Source organism: Lissotriton helveticus, chromosome 2_1 (assembly GCF_964261635.1).
Source record: "Lissotriton helveticus chromosome 2_1, aLisHel1.1, whole genome shotgun sequence".
NCBI lineage: Eukaryota > Metazoa > Chordata > Amphibia > Caudata > Salamandridae > Lissotriton > Lissotriton helveticus.
In genome coordinates, this window is record NC_136059.1 from 50,319,052 (window position 1) to 50,341,773 (window position 22,722).

At 48.7% G+C, this 22,722-nt stretch overlaps 1 protein-coding gene across 1 annotated transcript in view; it reads left to right on the forward strand.

Annotated features, from left to right (window-relative positions):
• Positions 1 to 3,243: 3,243 nt before the first annotated feature.
• The window catches only part of TMEM8B (transmembrane protein 8B), a 287,529-nt gene continuing 268,050 nt past the window's right edge, over positions 3,244 to 22,722 (forward strand). Inside the window, exon 1 of the mRNA XM_078677709.1 lies at positions 3,244 to 3,301. Coding sequence (XP_078533835.1) covers positions 3,244 to 3,301 — 58 coding nt within the window. The remainder of the gene's footprint in view (positions 3,302 to 22,722) is intronic.

Sequence of the window (22,722 nt, forward strand, 5' to 3'; positions counted from 1 at the left end):
CATGCACATGCATGTGTCATTTCACGTCCACTGATTGGCTAAGAAAAGTGCATGTTAGCTTTCTGACCTTTTTGCGCAATAGTCCATAGCCAGAGTAGAGCCTGGTTCTCTCTCTGGCCACAACCTCTGGCAGGTAGGGGACTTAGTAACTCATACTGCAGTGCACTGACAATAACAGGGAAATCACAGGCATGAAAAGGCATCACTCAACCAATGTTATTAGGAAGCAGGCTGTTTATTTCCCAGAGTTCAGAAACGGAACCAGTGCGATGATGGTTGAAATGGGGGGGTGCTACCCACAAACGAGCATTGTATGCCCACCGACAGGAGGGCTCGGACCACCTTACTCAACCTACGTAGTTGCAAGGATTATCACCGGGGGTCAGGATTGGAAGACTGGAAGGGAAGGTTTACGACTGTTGTCACCACACTAGAGACAGTTGAATACTCCCTTCCACACTTCAGTACAGTATAGGAGGAAGGGGGCTATTTGTAAGTACATCAACGGTATCCATACTATAAGGAAGGGACTTGGATAGTGTTGGAAAGTGGGTTATTGTTAGGGGTGAGTATGCACCTACCACCAGTAATAGGTCCACTAACGCAGTAAAGGGCCCAGTAAAGGTCTCAATAAATTAGTCCCTTGCTTAACCCTTGGTAGCAGTAACGGAGCAGTCATGCCTAACTTAGGAGACAGTTATGTAAAGCATTTAAAAACACCAATACATTGAAAACACACAATAAAAGACCCACAACAATATATGAAAATAGGAAAGATTTTTATGAATAAATAGACATCAAAATGACAAAGATTCAATGTAGGAAACCGGAGATATGCATTTTGAAAGATTAACCACTTTATAGTGCTTAAAAACCTAAAGTGCCACTCTGGGACATCTGGTTGTGCTTGACTGGGACAAAGTCAAAGTTTCAGGCCAACCACGATGGAACGCTAGTGGAATACACTGAGCAGGAGGCCCCGGTCAAAATGTTACCATCACACTTAGGAACTTTTCTGGGGGGTTTTCTTCCAATGGCCCTCGCTGCTCTTCACCAGGCTGGATTCAGAGAGGGTTCACCAGCTTGAGTTTCCATGAGGCCCTGGTCAAACCCTAGAAGTTGGAGCTCTGGAGCTTTTGAGTGGGAAAAACCTGAAATCCAAGCCAGGTTGCGGTTAAAGGAGGCAGGCTTAACTCTCCCGGTTGGTTCGGTCACCTTATTGAGCTTTTTCCCAAATGTTCTAAAAAGTTCTCCAAACTTCAGGAGGTGCTTCTTGATCCTTCTTGAAGCAAGGCACAATCCCTAGGGCTGCAGTGCCCAATTGCGCAGCAGACTCAGTCATTCAGAGTGCAGGTCCTTTGGGTGCAAGTTCAGATTCCAGCAGGATAGTCCTTCTTTTCCTTGTAGTTTCAGGCAGCAGAACCGAGAGGCTATGCACCTCTCACTCAGCTTCTGGACATCAAGAGGGGGGTACCCCTGACCAATGGGATGCAGGGTGCCACCCAGGCACATGACCACTTGCTTCAAAGTGTGGCATATTATTCTCCCAGAAAACACCATTCTTCCTAAATCCATGATGGCTGAAATTTCAGCAGGGAAGTAAGAGCTAACTAACCCAACTCCTAGTTTGGCTCAATTCCATAAGTTACCCCCTCACATCTGCAAATTCGTCTGCTAAGCCTGCCATCTGGCTGAGGCACAGGGGTTGGCTAGAGGTATGTAGGCCTGGCATTCCCTGCCAGCCCTGCCCTCCTTTGAAGCCTCATGCTTTATGACCCCTCTCTGCTGTTCTAGCATTCCTGTGTAGCTGCAGAGTGGATAACCACTTATCACCTAATCAAGGCAGACTTGCTAAGCCTGTTAGCACTGACCAATCAGGGGAGACTGCAAGCAGGCTGAATTTTTTGCTTACAGAAAAGAATGTCTTTAACTACTTTTCTCCTCACATTATGATAAATTCAACAAGGGCAATCAGTTGGATTTATCAATACCATTTGGTTAAAGTCTTTGAATTTTATTTATATCCTCTCTAGCAATAATTATACATGCATAAAATATTGCATTGTTAGCCTAGGTGCCAAGTATCTACAATTGGGATAAAAGTAAAATGGACAGATGTCCCGTACCAGGGTTTATAAAACATCTTTTATATGGACCATGCTTATAGTTACAAGACCCCCACCCCTGGGATTCCTAGGGGAGTCCCGAATATGTAACAATAATGGTATACCATCACTTTTTAATTGCCCATACCGCCAAAGTCGAGTTTTGGCATAATTTACATTTAAAAGCAGTGCTGCAGAGCAGGTCTGCTTGTACAATGACTCCAGGCACTCAGCAGTGCACACATGCAGGTGCAACAAAGGCTCCTGGCTTTCACATATATATGCACTATTATATACAAGAGGCTTATAGGTATTTTCAACCCCCCGGCCCTATTCTCTACTATGGACTTATATGGTAGGTCATGGCAATTGTAAGAAATTACTTTTAAAGGCAGTCTGCAAGTCTGCATTTAAAATGACAGACAGACACTCAGCAGTGCACAAATGCAGAGTGCATAAACCTTGCTGGGCTTCTGAACCCTGCGCCGTATTATCTACAAGGGACTTATAAGTAGATGAATCCCCCTTGCCCTATTACCTACTAGAGACTTATAGGCTATGTCAGGCCAATTGTAAGTGTACCCAAATACTCAGTGTGCTATATACATGAGTTGTGTTTAAAACATGACACCTGCCTGGGTGCCGGCAGAGCCCAGGGCACAGTCAGAGTCAGTTACCACCAGTATCATTCAGCAAATAAAATGAGGGTCAACAGGGCAAAAGGATGACTTTCTAATGGATAGTTTTTTATACCTGGCGCTAGCAACACATTCAGGAATACAAGCCTATCAAGTAGAGCTATGACTCTAGGTAAAATAACCATGACATAAGCAGTGCTTTAAATGGGAAAAAATAAGTGCAGGTACTCATTAGAATAGAGGCGTGGCAAGTGGGCGGGGCTATGGGCGGGGCAAAGAGCAATATATGATCGTACCTAATCACTTCTGTACCAGTTGCAGCATGTCAAAACACGCACATATATTGCATTAAAATGTAAACAAACCTCCTACAACTAAAAACTCACACTCTAATTACTAATTATCAAGTCCAACAAGTCGTAGTGAACTCCACAACATTTCTAATCTATCACCCGACTGCACACAAATCGGATGCTGAAAACAGCGATCACAAACGAACCATGATGCTGCCGCCCAGTGACAAGGACCACAGGAAAGAACATCATTTACCTGAAGCTGGTAATGATGCTCGTCGGAAGCAGAGCGAAATCTGCCCTAGAGGAGAAACGAAACCTAACCTGCGCCCACTATGGATCACGGTACCGGTACTCTCCCAAGGCTGGAGAGAAGTGCCAGTACTGTGGGCAAAAAAAATCGGAAGTGCCGGTACTCAGTACCGGTGAGTACCGGCCCATTTAAAGCACTGGACATAAGCAAAGTCACTTGTATGCTCAGAATAGGAGACATCAGCTTTTCATGAACAGAGGATCAAATAATATAGAAATGTGCCTGCTAGTGGGATAGCAGGATTCACGTTGGTGACTCCAAGCTGACAAAGGGGCGTGATAGCCATCTGAGAGGTAAGACTCCTGACCACTGAAGAGACGAGAGTCTTGATCCGAGCTCTGAAAGGGCAGATAAAGACTCATAGAAGCCTTGTTAGAGGTATGACTCCGGCCACCGCACAGATCAGAGTGTTGATAGGGCATACAAAGGGGCATGACGGGTGTAAGAGGCCAGACTCCTGGCCACCGCACAGACCAGAGTCTTGAACTAAGCAGGAGAGGAGTTGGCCTAATGGCTAGGTCGGTCGATCTCAAATCTGGGGAACTGGCGGCCTCATTTATGAGGCTGTGCGTGAGTTTTGCGCTTCCGATGCATCACTTTTTGTGACGCATCGGCGGCGTAAAACATGCCTCCTGTTGCGCACTATTTACAAAGTGACGCATCTAAGCAGATGCGTCACTTTGTAAACCCCTGCGCTACATTATACCTGCGTCAGGTACAATGTATGCAGAGGGGGCGTTCCCCCGCAAAAAGCCTCGTAATAGTGACGCAGTGAAATCTATGAGATTTCACGGCGTCACTTTTAGGACGCTGTTGCGTCAAAATCTTGCGCCTGCCTCACAGCAGGCGTAAGACTGACGCAAGCCCTTTCACATGGGGCTTTCCCCATGTGAAAGGACGCATTGCTGGAGTTGCGTCACTTTTGTGACACACTCCAGCAATGCGTCACTTTTGCGCTTACAGATACGTCAGAAATACTGACGTATCTGTAACTCCTTGCAACATGGTGCGTCATATTATAAATATGACGCATCAATCATGTCGCAGGGAGAGCGCAGTGAAAAGTGACGCATCGCTGCTTTCACGCAGCGATGCGTCACTTTTCATAAATGAGGCCCTGGGTTTGAGTGTCGGCAAGGACGCGCAACATCCTGTGATTCTGGGCAAATTACTTAATCTCTTCGTGCCTAACAAAAATGAATGTATCCTCATGTAACTGAACTGGTCCTCGTGGAAAGTGATCTGATACCCGATACCTTCTGGTCAAGTTTGCGCTATATAAAACTCTGTTAAAAAATCAAGAAAGGGCAGACAAAGGAGCATGACAGCCGGGTAAGAGGAAAGACACCTGGTCACCGTACAGACCAGAGTCTTGATCCAAGTGGTGGCAGGGCAGGCTAGATGCACCAGGATGCCCCCTATCCTTTCATGATGGAACTCTGTCATCATTGTCCTATCGTACTCGCTGTCTCCTTCAGTGAGGGTTGGCTTCAACTTTTTTTCCAAGGCTGCTTTGTGTTCCACTCAGGTCCATATCATGTGGATCTGGCAACGTGCTGGGCTCTTTTGCCATGTCCATGTGCGGATCGGATTGGTAAGGAGGGCATTCGGGCAATGGGCCGGGATCTGAGTTGCCGCTGTTGTCCAGCTTGGGCTGTGTCTATGCTGTTCAGGTGCCGTCAGTGGCCCAGTGGGTGCCTGAGTGGCCTTTCTGGGGGCAGATGGGCCTCTGTTTACCCTTTTACTAACGGGCGGAGGCGTCATTCCCAGTCTCTCGCTCGCCGGCCCATTAATGTATGTGGGGGCCTGAGCAGAAGTGGCTTCACTTACATTCAAGTGTGGTTCACCACTGTGAACTAATCCAGGTACAAATAGTCCTGGTAACATTTGTATTTTTTTTATCTCAGTGAAGTTAAGAAAACATGCCTCTATTAGAGACCCGCCCTATCTTTTTTAATACTTAAAACAGTAAAGCAGTGTTTTGTAAAAAGACACAATCCTCAAATTTGGGGCACTTTTTGTAGGGTGCCCAGGCCTGTTTTTGATCCCAAATCAACCCTGGCCTTGTGCCAGGTATGCGGAGGAAACAGGTGGTTCTGGTTCCAGCTGCACAACCGGGTGCAGGGGCGTGACGCCACTCCTCTTCAACAGGACCATCATAGCCAAGACATTAAGACATTCATTATTCACAGCCTGGGAATGAAACATTAATGCAGCCCACCCCAGGCTTTCTGTATTTAAGGCCAGCTGTGGCGCGTCTGTGGATGCCAGATGCACTGCGCGGCACAGTGCCGCGCGGTGCCACTGGCGCGCCTCTTCCCAGCAGCCTCCTCCACCGTGGACCACTCCTGAGCTTTCCCAGCAGCACACGTGACTTCTTTGGATGCAGGTCTAAATATACCACAGACGTGTTGTCTCCCTCATCTCGCGAGAGTCTCTGGAGTTCAAGAACCACTTCCACCATCAGGCAAACTCCTGAGAACCTCTAGCAACCTCTGAATGCACCCGTCAGCCTCCATTGTGGAGACAAAGTAAAGCCACATGGGGGAGTTTACAACACAAAAATCCAGAGGACCTGAAGGTTCACTATTAAAGTATTCAAAAAAATGTTGTGTTGTAGCAGGCAATCTGTACCCTGCCTGGTGTTACTGTGGCTTACTGTCCTTAGAAAGGCTTTGACAAATGGCAGTAAAACAGTGAACTTTTCAGGGCAGTTTCCTTAAAAAACTGTGATAGAGCTACCTGTATTGCAGGGGTATATAATCAGGGCCGGTCCTGAATCCTTTCACCCAGGAGAACGCCCTGGGCGGAAAGAACATTTGGTGTTTGTTGTGGTGGCAGAAGGGGTCATTGCGGTATGATGGAAGGAGGTGTGAGGGAGATGGGAGGAGGGTAGGGGTTTGAAGGGGTGCTAACAATTATGCTGAGGTACAGTAAGGGCTGATTACAAAGTCTTTAAGAGGACCCGGTTGAGACCAGGTGGGATGGACACAGCGGTTTGCATGACATTAAGTAAGGCAGCTCCCCAATGCGTCCCTCAGCATATCGGCGCCCCAGGCCTGGGCCGAGCGCGCCCGTGCCCAAGGCCAGCCCTCGGTTTAACACCTTGGGTGCTCATGACGAGCTGAGCTCGTCATGACTGCCGCGGAACGCCCACGCGGGGATAATTCCCCTGCTGTGTTGAGTGTTGCATGGAAACGGGCGTGGTCCTGAGGAGCTCAGATCGTCATGAGCACAGCGCCACCGTGCAGTGTGACGAGCCGAGCTCGTCAGAAGCACCATGGCACCGCGCGCGGTCCCCCTCCCCCCGTACTGTGAGGGAATTAGCCCCGCGGCGAAGGGGTTAACAAAATGTTAATGAAATGGTATGTGACCTCTCATTTATCAGAAATGTATATAGCATCTCTCCTCACTTGTTTGTTAGAACTTGTCCATGTAGGCAGATTCTGAGGGCCAGATTTACCAATTTATCACGCAACGCAGCGCAGCAGCTGCAAATGCTGTGCTACCTGGGAAGAAGAGAGCAGGCGAGCACCAACTTTACTGAAATACGGCACTCTCCACCCCTCTCCCTAGCGCCAGTGCTGAAATTAGCCACGGTGCACCACGATGACACCTTTGCACCATAGTGCAAGGGTGTCTCCGAGAATCGAGCATAGGCTTGGTATTAGACGTATACCTTTCGACTACAAAATAGTATGCCTAGACTAATTTTAATCATTTTCCCACTTTGTACGGGTGATGTACAGTGCAGCATGCTTGCAAGGTCAGAAAATAAAGTAGGAAGAAAGCATTTCTCCTTCATAGTGCCTGGTTGAAGGGTGCTCTATTTTCTGATGCTAAACCCTGTCTACTTTATCGAGTAAATAGGGTTTAGCGTTAGAAACCTTGGGGCATATTACCAACAAAGTGGCGAAGAGAGGTGTTAGCCGCCTTGGCTTAATGCCTCTCTTTGCCACTTCGGAAACGCTAGGCTGAACCATATTACCAAGGATATGGTGCAGCCTAGCGTTTCCCCCTGCGATGGCGATATGTTTTACAAGTTAGCGCCAGCGCAGGCAGGGAAGGTTTGTTTATGTACAGGAAGGTGTTCCTTTATGCACATAAACAAAGCTTAGATGCCATTTTGTAACTTACATGTGTGCTGCTTCATGCAGCACACATGTAAGTTACAAATTGGCATTTTTAAAAAGAGGTTTGTTTATGTACAGGAAGGGACACCTTGCTGTACATAAACAAACCTTTTTCCATGTGTGCTGCACAAGGCATTGTTGCGGTGGAAAGCCCACCGCAACACCCACTGCACTCCCCCTTTCACGATGAGTTTATCCTGAAAGGGGCCCTATCACCAAGGCAGCGTTAAGTCAATTAACGTGGCTTTAACCCCTCTCATGCCTCATGATGAGCTGAGCTCGTCATGAGGCACGGTGACGCTGTGCTCATGACGAGTTGAGCTCGTCATGACCGCTGCGGCGCCCACACGTGGGGCTAATTCCCCCGCTGTGCTGAGCGTTCCATTAAAACGGGCGTGGTCATGACGAGCTCAGCTCGTCATGAGCACCGGAGCACCGTGCTGTGTGACGAAGTGAGCTCGTCACGAGCACTGCGGCGCAGTGCACGCTCCCCCTCCCCCCAGTACAGCGGGGGAATTAGCCCCGCAGGAAAGGGGTTAGCCACGTTAATTGACTTAACGCTGCCTTGATAATAGGGCGATGCAAATATCGCCGCGTTATTGGCAGAAAAGTGCTGATAACGTGGCGATAATGGGCTTGATAATATGCCCCCTTGGGTGGTTACATGGGAACACCCATGCACCACCCATGGTATGCCTCCTTGGTGCTAAGTCATGCAAAGCAGCGCTGTGGAAAGAAAATCGGAAAAAAAGATTTTGTGCCGATTTGCATCACTTTTGCGACTCAAACACGGAGCAAAACTTTAGTAAATCTGCCCCGGAGAATAACCTTGGAAGAGAATGAGACAAAGTGTAGAAGGTCCTAGAACAACTCTACTGCTCAAGAGGGCTGACAGCCCCCACAGATTCGACATCCACAGGCCCCAGACAGCAGCAGTCATCCCAATGTAAAAGCTCCATTAGAAGTGGTGCTTGAATCAGCCAAAATCAGCAGAGTCTCCAACCTCTGCTTGAAACTCCTTCAGGCATCAATCTTGCATTTAATTCTGAAATGTAATTTTGAAATGCAGTAATTATGCCTGAAGCCTCGGCTGCCATTTAATGAAACTACTGAAGTTGCATTCTGGATATATTAGCTCTCCCTGCCAAGAGAGAAACACAATTGTCCTGAACTGCTAAATCCTCCTTGGAGCCCTCAGAATAAAATATGTCACAAATAAGTGCTTTTGGCTTGAGTCCCCCTGACTGATATCCAGCTGATGAGTCCCAGAGGTGGAGGACAGCGTCTGATGACCACATTTGCATGCCTCGGTGGCGGCTGGATTGCCGGAAAGGCAGGATGGGCCGTGTAATGACGCAGACATTAGTTTTTAAATGTAAGTACATGTGCTGTGTCAAGCAGTCACCTCCTGTCAGTGTCAGGTGGAAAGAGATGGACAGCAGGCAGGGGGAAGGACATGGGAGGCAGTGCTGTGGGGCAATGCGGGGGCAGGACTGGGTGACTGGTGGTGATTGCACGGGGCTTTACGGGGCCTAGTCACTGCTCAATCAATCAATCAATCATAACATTTGTATAGCGTGCTACTCACCCGGAAGGGTCTCAAGGCTCTTGGTGGAGGGGGTCCGCTACTGCTCGAACAGCCAGGTCTTGAGTTGTCTCCTGAAGGCGAGATGGTCCTGGGTCAGCCGAAGGTGGATGGGGAGGGAGTTCCATGTCTTGGCCGCCAGGTAGGAGAAGGATCTTCCTCCGGCGGTGGCTCTTCGGATGTGTGGTACGGCGGCGAGGGCGAGGCTCGTAGAACGTAGCTGGCGGGTGGGCGTGTAGAAGGTTAGGCGGTCGTTGAGGTACTTTGGGCCCAGGTCGTGGAGAGCCTTGTGTGCGTGGGTAAGGAGCCTGAACGTGATCCTCTTGCTGACGGGGAGCCAGTGCAGGTCCCTCAGATGGCCGGAGATGTGGCTGCGTCGGGGGATGTCCAAGATGAGTCGGGCGGAGGCGTTCTGTATGCGCTGGAGTCTTTTCTGTAGTTTGGCTGTGGTTCCCGCGTAGAGGGCGTTCCCGTAGTCCAGTCGGCTGGTGACAAGTGCCTGGGTGACCGTCTTCCTGGTTTCGGTCGGGATCCATCGGAAGATCTTTCGGAGCATACGCAGGGTGTTGAAGCACGATGAGGAGACGGCGTTGACTTGTCTGGTCATCGAGAGGGAAGAGTCCAGGATGAAGCCCAGGTTGCGTGCGTGGTCTGTTGGCTTGGGAGCGGTGCCCAGGGCGGGAGGCCACCAGGAGTCGTCCTAGGCGGAGGGCGATGGTCCCAGGATGAGGGCTTCTGTCTTGTCTGAGTTCAGTTTCAGGCGGCTGTTCTTCATCCACTCGGCGACGTCTTTCATCCCTTGGTGTAGGCTCGTTCTGGCGGTGGCGGGGTCTCTGGTGAGGGAGAGGATCAGTTGGGTGTCTTCGGCGTAGGAGATGATGTTGAGGTTGTGTTGGCGTGCGATGGCTGCAAGAGGTCTCATGTAGACGTTGAAGAGGGTGGGGCTGAGTGATGATCCTTGCGGTACGCCGCAGATGACTTCGGTGGCCTCGGATCGGAACGGGGGGGGCGGACTCTTTGTGTTCTTCCGGCGAGGAATGAGATGATCCACTCCAGTGCCTTTTCTTGGATACCGATGTTGCTGAGGCGTTGAACTAGGGTGCGGTGGCAGACGGTGTGGTGACTCCGGCACTGTGTCCAAACCTGTCGCCGCTCACTGCTCTGGTGGTGACTCTGACACGGTGTCCATACCATTCCCGCTCACTCCTGTGGTGGTAACTCTGGCACGGTGTCCACACCAGTCCCGCTCACTGCTGTGGTGGAGACTCTGGCACTGTGTCCGCACCAGTCACCGTTCACTGCTGTGGTGACTCTGGCACGGTGTCCAAACCAGTCCCACTCACTGCTGTGCTGGTGACTCTGGCACGGTGTCCAAACCAGTCCCACTCACTGCTGTGGTGGTGACTCTGGCACGGTGTCCAAACCAGTCCCACTCACTGCTGTGGTGGTGTCTCTGGCACGGTGTCCGAACCAGTCCCGTTCACTGCTGTGGTGGTGTCTCTGGCACGGTGTCCAAACCAGTCCCACTCACTGCTGTGGTGAGGACTCTGGCACGGTGTCCAAACCAGTCCCGCTCACTGCTGTGGTGGTGACTCTGGCACGGTGTCCAAACCAGTCCCGCTCACTGCTGTGGTGGAGACTCTGGCACTGTGTCCGCACCAGTCACCGCTCACTGCTGTGGTGACTCTGGCACGGTGTCCAAACCAGTCCCACTCACTGCTGTGGTGGTGACTCTGGCACGGTGTCCAAACCAGTCCCACTCACTGCTGTGGTGGTGTCTCTGGCACGGTGTCCGAACCAGTCCCGTTCACTGCTGTGGTGGTGTCTCTGGCACGGTGTCCAAACCAGTCCCACTCACTGCTGTGGTGAGGACTCTGGCACGGTGTCCAAACCAGTCCCGCTCACTGCTGTGGTGCTGACTCTGGCACGGTGTCCAAACCAGTCCCGTTCACTGCTGTGGTGAGGACTCTGGCACGGTGTCCAAACCAGTCCCGTTCACTGCTGTGGTGAGGACTCTGGCACGGTGTCTGCACCAGTCCCGCTCACTGCTGTGGTGAGGACTCTGGCACGGTGTCTGCACCAGTCCCGCTCACTGCTCTGGTGCTGTCTCTGGCACGGTGTCTACACTAGTCCCGCTCACTGCTGTGGTGCTGTCTCTGGCACGGTGTCTGAACCAGTCCCGCTCACTGCTGTGGTGGTGACTCTGGCACGGTGTCCGAACCAGTCCCGTTCACTGCTGTGGTGAGGACTCTGGCACGGTGTCCAAACCAGTCCCCCTCACTGCTGTGGTGGTGTCTCTGGCACGGTGTCCAAACCAGTCCCCCTCACTGCTGTGGTGGTGTCTCTGGCACGGTGTCCAAACCAGTCCCACTCACTGCTGTGGTGAGGACTCTGGCACGGTGTCCAAACCAGTCCCCCTCACTGCTGTGGTGCTGACTCTGACACTGTGTCCTCACCAGCCCACCCTCACTGCTGTGGTGGTGACTCCGGCACAGTGTCCAAACCAGTCCCGCTCACTGCTGTGGTGGTGTCTCTGGCTCGGTGTCTGCCCCATTCCCGCTCACTGCTGTGGTGGTGTCTCTGGCACGGTGTCCAAACCAGTCTCGCTCACTGCTATGGTGAGGACTCTGGCACGGTGTCTGCACCAGTCCAGCTCACTGCTGTGGTGGTGTCTCTCGCACGGTGTCCGCACCAGCCCCACTCACTGCTGTGGTGAGGACTCTGGCACGGTGTCTGCACCAGTCCCGCTCACTGCTGTGGTGAGGACTCTGGCACGGTGTCTGCACCAGTCCCGCTCACTGCTGTGGTGCTGTCTCTGGCACGGTGTCTACACTAGTCCCGCTCACTGCTGTGGTGCTGTCTCTGGCACGGTGTCTGAACCAGTCCTGCTCACTGCTGTGGTGGTGACTCTGGCACGGTGTCCGAACCAGTCCCGTTCACTGCTGTGGTGAGGACTCTGGCACGGTGTCCAAACCAGTCCCACTCACTGCTGTGGTGAGGACTCTGGCACGGTGTCCAAACCAGTCCCCCTCACTGCTGTGGTGCTGACTCTGACACTGTGTCCTCACCAGCCCACCCTCACTGCTGTGGTGGTGACTCCGGCACGGTGTCCAAACCAGTCCCGCTCACTGCTGTGGTGGTGACTCTGGCATGGTGTCCAAACCAGTCCACCCTCACTGATGTGGTGGTGTCTCTGGCTCGGTGTCTGCACCAGTCCAGCTCACTGCTGTGGTGGTGTCTCTCGCACGGTGTCCGCACCAGCCCCACTCACTGCTGTGGTGAGGACTCTGGCACGGTGTCAGCACCAGTCCCGCTCACTGCTGTGGTGGTGACTCTGGCACGGTGTCAGCACCAGTCCCGCTCACTGCTGTGGTGGTGACTCTGACACGGTGTCAGCACCAGCCCCACTCACTGCTGTGGTGGTGACTCTGGCACGGTGTCTGCACCAGTCCTGCTCACTGCTGTGGTGCTGTCTCTGGCACGGTGTCTACACTAGTCCCGCTCACTGCTGTGGTGCTGTCTCTGGCACGGTGTCTGAACCAGTCCCGCTCACTGCTGTGGTGGTGACTCTGGCACGGTGTCCGAACCAGTCCCGTTCACTGCTGTGGTGAGGACTCTGGCACGGTGTCCAAACCAGTCCCCCTCACTGCTGTGGTGCTGACTCTGACACTGTGTCCTCACCAGCCCACCCTCACTGCTGTGGTGGTGACTCTGGCACGGTGTCCGCACATGTCCTGCTCACTGCTGTGGTGTGGACTCTGGTATATGGTCCTCACCAGTCCCCTCTCACTGCTCCATGCCCCATAGATGTGCAGAGAGTCTGCCACTTGCCCTGCTCTGCACTTCAAAGCCAGAGACAGTGTAGGCTAGAGGTCACACACAGTCAGCCCTGGTGAATCCTGAGTGTGAAAGAAGCCGTGCCCCGACTCTAAAATGCACATGTGTGAACTGATGGTCAGTCTGGGCTAACTCGAGAGCCAATTGAGGCCAAAGTTCATCAAAGACATGGCAGGCTGCTAGAAGTGGGCATCAGTGCCAGTGGCACCCAGTGCAAGGGAAGGGCAAAGTCAGGCTGGGCAGAGCTAGAGCAGTGCAATGTCCAAGCCTGGGCAGCAGTGCAAGGAGAGAAATCCTGGTGGATGTGCTGACACATGGCCGGCATCAGTGCTTAATTTGTAAACATAAAGCTGTGCCAGGACCCTCGTCAGGAGGCCACTGCAGCTTGCACCACCTATTGCCCCTGCCTGCACTGCCATGGACAGTACCATCACAACTACTAACCATCACACTCCCACAAGTGTGACAGTTTACACTATTCCAGGCCTCTGAAGCAGGTGTTAGTCACTGTTAATTTATACTGTATTAATAAACAACTTGTCTTGTGTACATCTCAAAAGTAGACAAACAGCGGCACCAAGTGTTGGTGTTGACAAGTAAGTGCTGTGCTAAGCACCGGCAAAAATTAGGCACTAGCTGACAACTCAGCTCAGCTTACAGCCAATCCACTGAGCCCATTTTGCAAGTTATAATCAATGCGCGGCTGCATATGTGACGAGAACAGTCTCCACTGGCCATGGGAGCAAAGCAGACAATAACATGGGGCAAGGCTTTAAATGGTATGGAAAATGGGGGGTCTCTATAAAGGGAGTAGCTTATAATTAAGGGCATAGCTTTAATGCGTAAACTAATTTCTGTGGTTCCCATAGTGTGGCACCCAACCTGTATTTTGGTTCTTCTCTGAGCTTTCTGTTTTTCCAACTAGATATATAACACAACAACCAACATACACCTACAAGCAGACAGGGCTATTGGCTTTGTCAATGGTTGGTAGCTGTTTAAGATGAATGAGTAACAACAGTCATTTTGTTGTAAATAATTAATGTTAAAAATGTTTCAATTGTTAGATATTTCCGAAGCCTGCTGAGGAAGCGGTGGTCAAACTTTTTGTAGTACACCATACAATATTTCTTCTGTTAGTCTTTGGTCATGCGCGCTCACTCTTTCCTTCCCATGTAATCTTTTATCTTTGAAAAGGTCCTCAGCAATGGCACTTGAGACGGGCAACGCCAAAACAACCAGTACACAATTTGCTAACTCTGGCCACTGACATAGCTTTCCGTGCCAATACTAGTGTAACAGAAGATTTCGATCCTCGTGGACAGGTTCATCAATCAATCAATCATATCATTTGCAAAGCGCACTACTCACCCGTGAGGGTCTCAAGGCGCTGGGGTGGGGAATGCTGCTACTGCTCAAAAAGCCAGGTCTTGAGGAGTTTTCTGAAGGTCTGCAGGTCTTCGGCCTGCCGAAGGTGGATGGGGAGGGTGTTCCAGGCCTTGGTAGCGAGGTGGGAGAACGATCTGCCACCTCAGGTTGCTCTTTGGAAGCGGGGGACTGTAGCGAGGGCGAGGTTGGCGGAGCGGAGCTGGCGGGTGGGGGTGTAGAAGCAGAGTCATCTGTTGAGGTACGTTGGTCCGGTGTTGTGGAGTGCCTTGTGTGCGTGGGTGAGGAGCTTGAAGGTGATCCTCTTGTTGACCGGGAGCCAGTGCAGGTCCCTCAGATGAGGTGTGATGTGGCTGCGGCGAGAGATGTCGAGGATCAGGTGTGCAGAGGTGTTCTGGATGCGTTGGAGCCGTCTCAGGAATTTGGCCGAGGCTCCTGTGTAGAGGGCGTTCATCAACATATACGTTGAACTGGGCACATATGCCCTCAGAGTTATTGAAGCGGTCAAAAATGAAGTAGTACTTTTCAAAGCCTGCTTTATGGAAGGGATCTACAACTAGTGCATGAATGGTAATTTCTATGCATCATTGCAAGCCATTTTTTATGCTTTGTAAAAAAAATCCTAAATTACTCCTCAACTTTTTTTGCTTACCAAGTGACAAGCATTCTAGCATGGAGCATGTAGCAGTGCCAAAGTCACTTAAAGTTTTGCTCAGCCTACTCTGAAGGAGATTTTTCACATGTACAACAATTAACGCTGAACACTTGGCAGACAAGGGTGTTTTCAGATTCTAGTTTTTTGATTATGTACAGTACAGCAGTCATGTTTTCCTGTAAAAATATAATAATGTGGTAAAGTGTTCTTTTTTTCACTTCACTATCAATATGGGACCGAAAATCCTTACATTTTTTGCCTTTACCATCATCACTCAGCAAAAATTTTATAAACAATCGACACATGGATAATATAGCTTTCATAGCCTCTAGTACTGAGAACTCCTGGCTAAATTACACAGCTACAATGACCAAAATGGACTATAAAGTCAATAGCATTCTTCATTAACTCTGAAGATGGTAAAGATGCTTTCAGCATACCATCTAGCAAGTGGCAAAGATCTCTTACAGGGAGGCACTTCAGCTCAGATATCGATTTTTGACAGCTCATCACACAACGCTTTTAAATACGTAGCTGAATCACTGCAAATACAAACAATATCACTCCATTCTTTGTTGAACTTGGATTGAACTTTTTGCAAATGATACTGCGTTCAATGTTTTCTAAAAGTCTGGTGTCATGTTTTCACCACAATCCCAGATGCTTGTTGACAGCACTCTTTTCACATATACCTGTCACTACACCTTGCATTGAATGTTTAAAGCCCGGGGTGTTTGGCAATTCACCTACTATCAATACTGACTTCCTAGAAAAGGAAGCTGATGTATCACAGGTTTTTACCCATTCTCTGGGGGTAAATATGATGATACATATTGGTAAAGATTCTTATGAGACACGCCATTTTACCTATCAGGGAAATAATTAAATGTGGCCTAAGTATCAAATATGATTTTGATATTTCCTGATTCTCTACAATTTATACAATAACGAAATAAGACATAAAACATGCTTCCAAACCCTGCATCTTTGGGCCAAAGACCACAAAACTGAAGAAAGCAAAAGGAAGAAGAGGCAATATTTTAGTCACATCACTAAACAACAAAACTCAAGCAGAATTATGTTAGCACAGTCTTTCTTGCTGCTACCTTGCATAACAAAGTTACATTGTATTGGCCCCGTCAGGAAGAAATAAAAATTATTTACACTCTCCTTTTCTTTCTTAAAATGGCCTTTAGTTTGTGGTTGTGCAGGTTTTTTTTCCTGTGTTTATGTGTTTACACTGGGGAGGGCTATTTCCCTTTCAGTGGGGTCTTATCAGTTATTATAGGTTTAAACCTAAAACAGGAAAGCCTACTTACACCATATCCCTTTCCTGTTCACCACCTTCTTTTCCCTCTCCCCTTCCCTTCACCAGCTACAAACACACAATTCACCCACTCGCCTTCAGGCTCTACATGCAGCTGTGTACCTTTCACACACATTTGCAAAGAAGTCACTGTTGCAACTGGAACACATGGCCATTGCTCTGTGCACACTGCAGAGAGGCCAAGGATTGCATGATCAAGTGTTCTGAACACCGTTTTGACCCACTGACAGGCACTGTGAGAAACTCACTCCGTCTTCAGCGTCCACTCCAGAGCTATCAACCATGGCCTGTTATAAACACCTGGAGGCAACCCTTAAAGGGGCCACGATACATGAAAAATATACCACACCAAAACCAAAAAGAAACAGAAAAAACATCCTGGAAAGAGCTAACACTCTGACGAAATGCAAGATTACCTAAAACCTGAAATATGAACAGGAACGGAATCGTAGACATGATTTACCTAACATTTTTCATATTGATTGTCCACAAATCGATCAGTATTTTCCAATACAGTTGAGGACGCGAATGTAGGTCCAACAGGGAGCCATTCCAATGTACATTTTGAGGGGCATATTAGCAACAAATAGCGATATTTATCGCTAAATGCGCTTAGCGCATATTTTTTTATCGCTGCCTATTGCCGTATATTATCGCAGAGATAACATGCTATTAGCAACGTTTATCTCTAATACGATAAAATATCCGGCGATAGCGGCTCAATGTGTGAATATCGCTGGAAATCCAGCGATATTCAGGCATTAACGCTAATGGGAACTTTACCTGAATATCCACCTCCCATTGGATAAACAGGTTAAGTCATGGTCTGAGCGATAATAGCGCTTAGCACGACTTTTTTAATCACACAGCCTGCCTTGCTAATAGGCGATAGTTGTGTTAATGACTGCTTTCATTTGCTAACAGGTTGGGTACGCCCACTTTGCATGTCATTAGCGATAAATATCGCTGACATGCAAAGTGGGCCCCAAACCGGTCGCTATCGCCTAAAAGCTGTCGCTAACTGCTGTTAGCGACAGCTTGCTAATAGGCCGATAAAATTATCGATCCTTTAGCGGGAAAAAGTCATGCTAAAGCTGCGATAGTACCCTTGCTAATATGCCCCTTAGTTTGTAACGGGTCTGAGACCGGAGGGACCCGGCCCACTTAAAGGCCTGACCTGAGGTTGTGCTTGAGTCCCACATCCTGGTGACTATTGTCACGTACCAGAGCACATGCCATGGTGGAAAGGGACAGGGCACGCAGTTAATTAACAAGCATTGGTAACATTAAAAAGCCTCGCCTTAGACAGAGGTTACCTGGCGCTTTGGCTCTGTCAATGCTGAACAGCATTCTCAAAAAGAAAAGAGAAATGCTTGCTGCCGATGAAGAACAGCATCAGCATGAAATATATACATATAAAAATAAATTAACAAACTCCAGCCCCTGCGTCATGACGTGGGCGTGCGCATGATTCTTCGCACTCTGTAGCCACAAGGTTTGGTGTGGCGTCGGTTGCAGCTGGAGGGGTGGCAGTGAGTGACACGAGGTGTTACCCCGTGCAGCCCGATTCATCCATCCTTCCGGAGGGGGAGGGACGCATGGGTATCCTTACTTCACCAATCCAGGAATTACTGCGGCTCGAGTGGATGCATCGATGCAGCGACAGGCACATTGAACATGGACCCCCACCTCTGCTTGCCATGACACCCCCCTATAGGAACAAGCATCTGTGAAAATACATCAGCACGCCGAAGGAGCTGTATCATTTCTCACCACACTCAAGGAGCTGTGAGAATACGTCAGCACACCGAAGCATCTGTGAAATGATGTTGGGCCACTGGAATTATGCTATTGTGCAGACCCGGGGATTTTGGGATAGTTTTGGAGTTGACCCATTTGCCACATAATCCATCATCTGCCGCATAACCTTCAGATTTTAATTAAAAAAAAGTTGTTTGTAGCTGAAACGGTTCAAAAGTTACCAAAAAAGTAGTGATGTGCTGCGCACACTGGAAGGCCCTTTACAAAGCTGGACTGGTCACCTTTCAGTTGCTTATTACTGTATTTGGGTATTAAACTGGTACTAATGAGGTTCAACCAATGTCCAGACAGTGTTACTTAGTTTAAAAAGGACAAAAAAATTAAGTAATACTATTAAAAATGTTTCACTTTATGCTGCATAATTTGCCTTTTCGTGATACATAATTTACTCAACCCTGCCGCATAATTTGGCCCTCGCTCTTGCCCTACAATTGCGGTGGCCCTGGTTACAAGCCAGAAGCCAGACATCGGTGGTATTCCTACACCTCCCCAGGGATGCAAGCCCCAGGGCCACCTCCAAGGACAGGCCAGCTGTAGCATCCTTCTGCCTGATGCAGGGATTCACCATCCTCTGAGGGAGGCGTCAAACTGCACGGAATCTACCAAAGGACTGGAAGACTTTTCTGCAAGGAGAAAATGTAAAATGGCCAAAGCCCCCTCCATCTGTTCCGCATAGCCCCAGTCCGTCTCCACATAGCCTCATGAGAGGGCAGAGGCCTTGCTTCACAATGGGTGGGGGTAAGCTGTGGGGGAGGGGCTAAAAAACGAAAATAAACACAGTGCATCTTCCAATGTTCTTGATGTATAAGAAACTGGGACTAGTATACTGGGTGAACCCAAATAATATACAGAGTAAGCAAGAATAAAACATAGGGTGAACCAGAATAATTTACATGGAAAGCAGAATATTGGGGCTGATTCACAGAACAGATCAGAGACAAAATCCTAAACTTACCACTTTTGGTATTCACAGAAGGCATTTAGTGGTAGCAAAGTTAGTATTTTGTCTTAAGTTAATATTTATCTTAAGTTAGTGTTTTATCTTAAGTTAGGATTTTGTCTTAAGTTAGGATTTTGTCTTAATACCGAAGATTTCCACAGCACCACTAAAAGCATGCCTCAATTCAGCTGCAAGACTCATCACCGGATCGAGGAAATTCGACCATATCTCTCCACACCTGAAAGCGTTAAACTGGCTACCATACAAAGCCAGGATTCAACTTAAAATGGCATGCATCACCCACAAAGCACTCCACTACAAAACACCAAGATACCTGGCCCAGAAGATTGAGCTATCTGGAGGATGCAGACCTGCCAGGAGTGCCAAGGAGCTGTTGCTGAGACCACCCATCTTCCGGAAGAAGAAAACGTATGATAGAGCTTTCTCCGGAGCAGCCCCCAGAATCTGGAACTCACTCCCTTCAAATATTAGGAAAATTCCAAACACTGCAACATTCAAGAGGGAAGCGAAGATCTTCCTAATGAGTACGTTTCTTACATAGGCAAGACAGTTCATCACTCGCACCGTGACATAGATGTTTCCAAAACTGAGCAACAAATGTAAGTAAAGAGAAAGTCACCAACTATACTGGGGATAACCTTTGTCGGTACTATACTAATACAGACTTATGGATGTAGAATGCACGAAAAAAGACACTTCAGATCTATTGGTACTGGCATCTCAATACACCTTGTACGGTAAGCAAGTCCAATAACTTTTTATTGTAACCTTGAAGATAGACATATGCATGAATTATATAGATATATGTATTTCCGATATCAAGTTGTAGCCTAAATATACCACATGTCATTGTATTTAAATGCTAATACTTTATAACTGTATACCTAACCTACCTCATTTCACTGTGAATATTTACTGTATAGCTATGTACCTAAGCTACCTCATATCATTGAATTGTTCTGCCATACAAGATGTATCTCTAACCTACCTCAAGTAACTGTGAAGCACTCTGATAGCCAAGGGCCACGTTCGCGCTATATAAAACTCTCTAAATAAAAGAAAAGTAAAGAAAAGACTGAAGTATTCATCCTGCGACACACCACTTCAGCTTGGGATGACACTTGGTGGCCAGCAGCTCTAGGATCCCCTCCCACCCTGACGTACCATGCGTGCAACCTCGGCTTCATACTGAACTCATCGCTCACAATGAACCGTCAACCAAGTTTCCTGAGCCTTCTTCCACATGCTGTGCCGGCTTTGAAAGACAAAGTGGTACAAAAGGGGGTGGTGATGGAGGGAGCATCTGAACCAATGAAACACTCACACCCAGTCAACAGATCTGGGTTTAATCCATCACCGTTCTTTAGCCCACTCTGCCACCCCAGTTCAGACATGGCCATATGCAAATCAGTCTGACAATGTGCCTCATGGGAAGAGTCCAGCCCGAACTGCCAAGCCATGCCTTCCCTGGACCGGAAACAAGCTTCCGAGGACCGGTTTCTGGCATTTCAGCCGTCTTCAGCCCGGCTTGCTTGAATCCAGTGGCAAAGTGAGCAAGGGACTCACATCTGAGCATACCCTGCCACACTTATGGCGAACAAAGCAGTACAAAAGGGGGTGGTGATGGACGGAGCATCTGAACCAATCAAACACTCACACCCAGTCAACAGATCTGGGTTTAATCCATCACCGTTCTTTAGCCCACTCTGCCACCCCAGTTCAGACATGGCCATATGCAAATCAGTCTGACAATGTGCCTCATGGGAAGAGTCCAGCCCGAACTGCCATGCCATGCCTTCCCTGGACTGGAAACAAGCTTCCGAGGACCGGTTTCTGGCATTTCAGCCGTCTTCAGCCCGGCTTGCTTGAATCCAGTGGCAAAGTGAGACAGACATTCAGAAGGATACCCACAGATTCCAGAAACACGATCACGTACGCACCCATCACCAGCAGAATCGACTACGCGATGCACTCTACACAGGCGTCACCCAGAAACAGCTCAAGAAACTACTGAACGTGCAAAACACCACAGTCAGACTGGTCCTCGACATCCCCCGCCACAGCCTCATCATGCAACACCTCTTACAACTCCACTGGCTCCCAGTCAACAAGAGAACCACCTTCAAACTCCTCACCCATGCCTACAAAGCTCTCCATGAAGAAGGACCAGCATACCTGAACCACTGCCTTGCATTCCACGTACCTGCAAGACAACTCTGTTCCGCCCAACTCACCCTGGCCTCTGTCCCCAGAATCCACAAGACCAGAAACGGAGAAAGATCCTTCTGCTACCTTGCAGGTAAGACCTAGAACACCCTGCCCCTCCACCACCGGCAAGACCTGGCTCCTCGAATGATCCTTCACCCACAAGGAATAGCAGCCTTCCCCACTGCGCCTTGAGACCCTCACAGGTGAGTAGCCGAGCTATACAAACCCCTGATTGATTGATTGATTGCGATCAAATGCCAGGCTATGTCTTTTGCTGTTTATTTTTAGGTCTGGGCCTTTTGTGTTTACAAAAATTTTCAGGGGCCCATTTATGGAAGTTTTGCGTCTCCCAAGGGGGTGCAAGGGCGATGCAAAACATAAGTAGGATTTACCAAACCACACAAAGTTACCTTGCGTGTCCCTGCATGGCGTGATAAATCCAGAGTAACGCAACAAAGTGCAAATCGCTGTGTTGCGTTACTCTGCCCTAGGAAGGCGTTCCATGGGTGAGTCGTGGGTGTTCCCACACATCCACCCATGGATTTTGTCGCATTTCCAGATTTACCAACAATAGTAAACCTGGGGATGCGTCAAAATATTAAGCCTCCACAGGGGAGGCGCAACAAGGAGTAATATGTTTATTTCTTGTTTTTTCCTCTTTATAGTTCTGCTGCTTCCAACAGCACACATAGAAAGAGGAAAACGCCTCTTGTGATTGTTTTTGTGCAGGAAGGTGTGCCCTCCTGCACAAAAACAATCCTTCTTACAATGCAGGCACCCTTACACCTTGGTGAGAAGGTGCCTGCGCTGACGCTAGGCAGCACATTAAGCTCCGGCGCAAGGAAATGACAGGAATACTCTGAATATTGTTAAGTATGGCACATTCCTGCTCCTTCCCTTTCACATAATGACTTGCTGCGCTGCATGATTATTTGTTAAATATGCCCTTTATGAGATACTTACTTATAGAGGCTTTCAGTCATCTCTCTTCATCCATTGGTCTGTTGTTGTGTCATTCGTATTTTACTTCCACCCACTGCAGCATATAGCATGGGGCAGGGGGGGTCGGCCTACTTCAGCCACTGACTAACTGCAATTTGAGTGACTACATTTTATTCCCTCACAAGCAGCATATCCACACACAAGCTATTTTCCTTAAGCATCAGTGTTTTTGTTTTTACTTTATAATTACTTTAGTGTTGCCTTTGGGCCCGATTCACAGAACTAACTTAAGACAAAATCCTAAACTTACTACCATTTTCGTATTCCCAGAAGACACTAACTCATTTTGGTATTCACAGAAGTTAGGACTCCTAACTTTAGGACTCCTAAATGCATTCTGTGAATACCGAAAGTCTTAAAATTAGGATTTTTCTCAATTTAGTAGTATTACAGTGAACTTTACTACTACTAAATTGAGAAAAATCCTATTTTTAAGACTTTCAGTATTCACAGAAGGC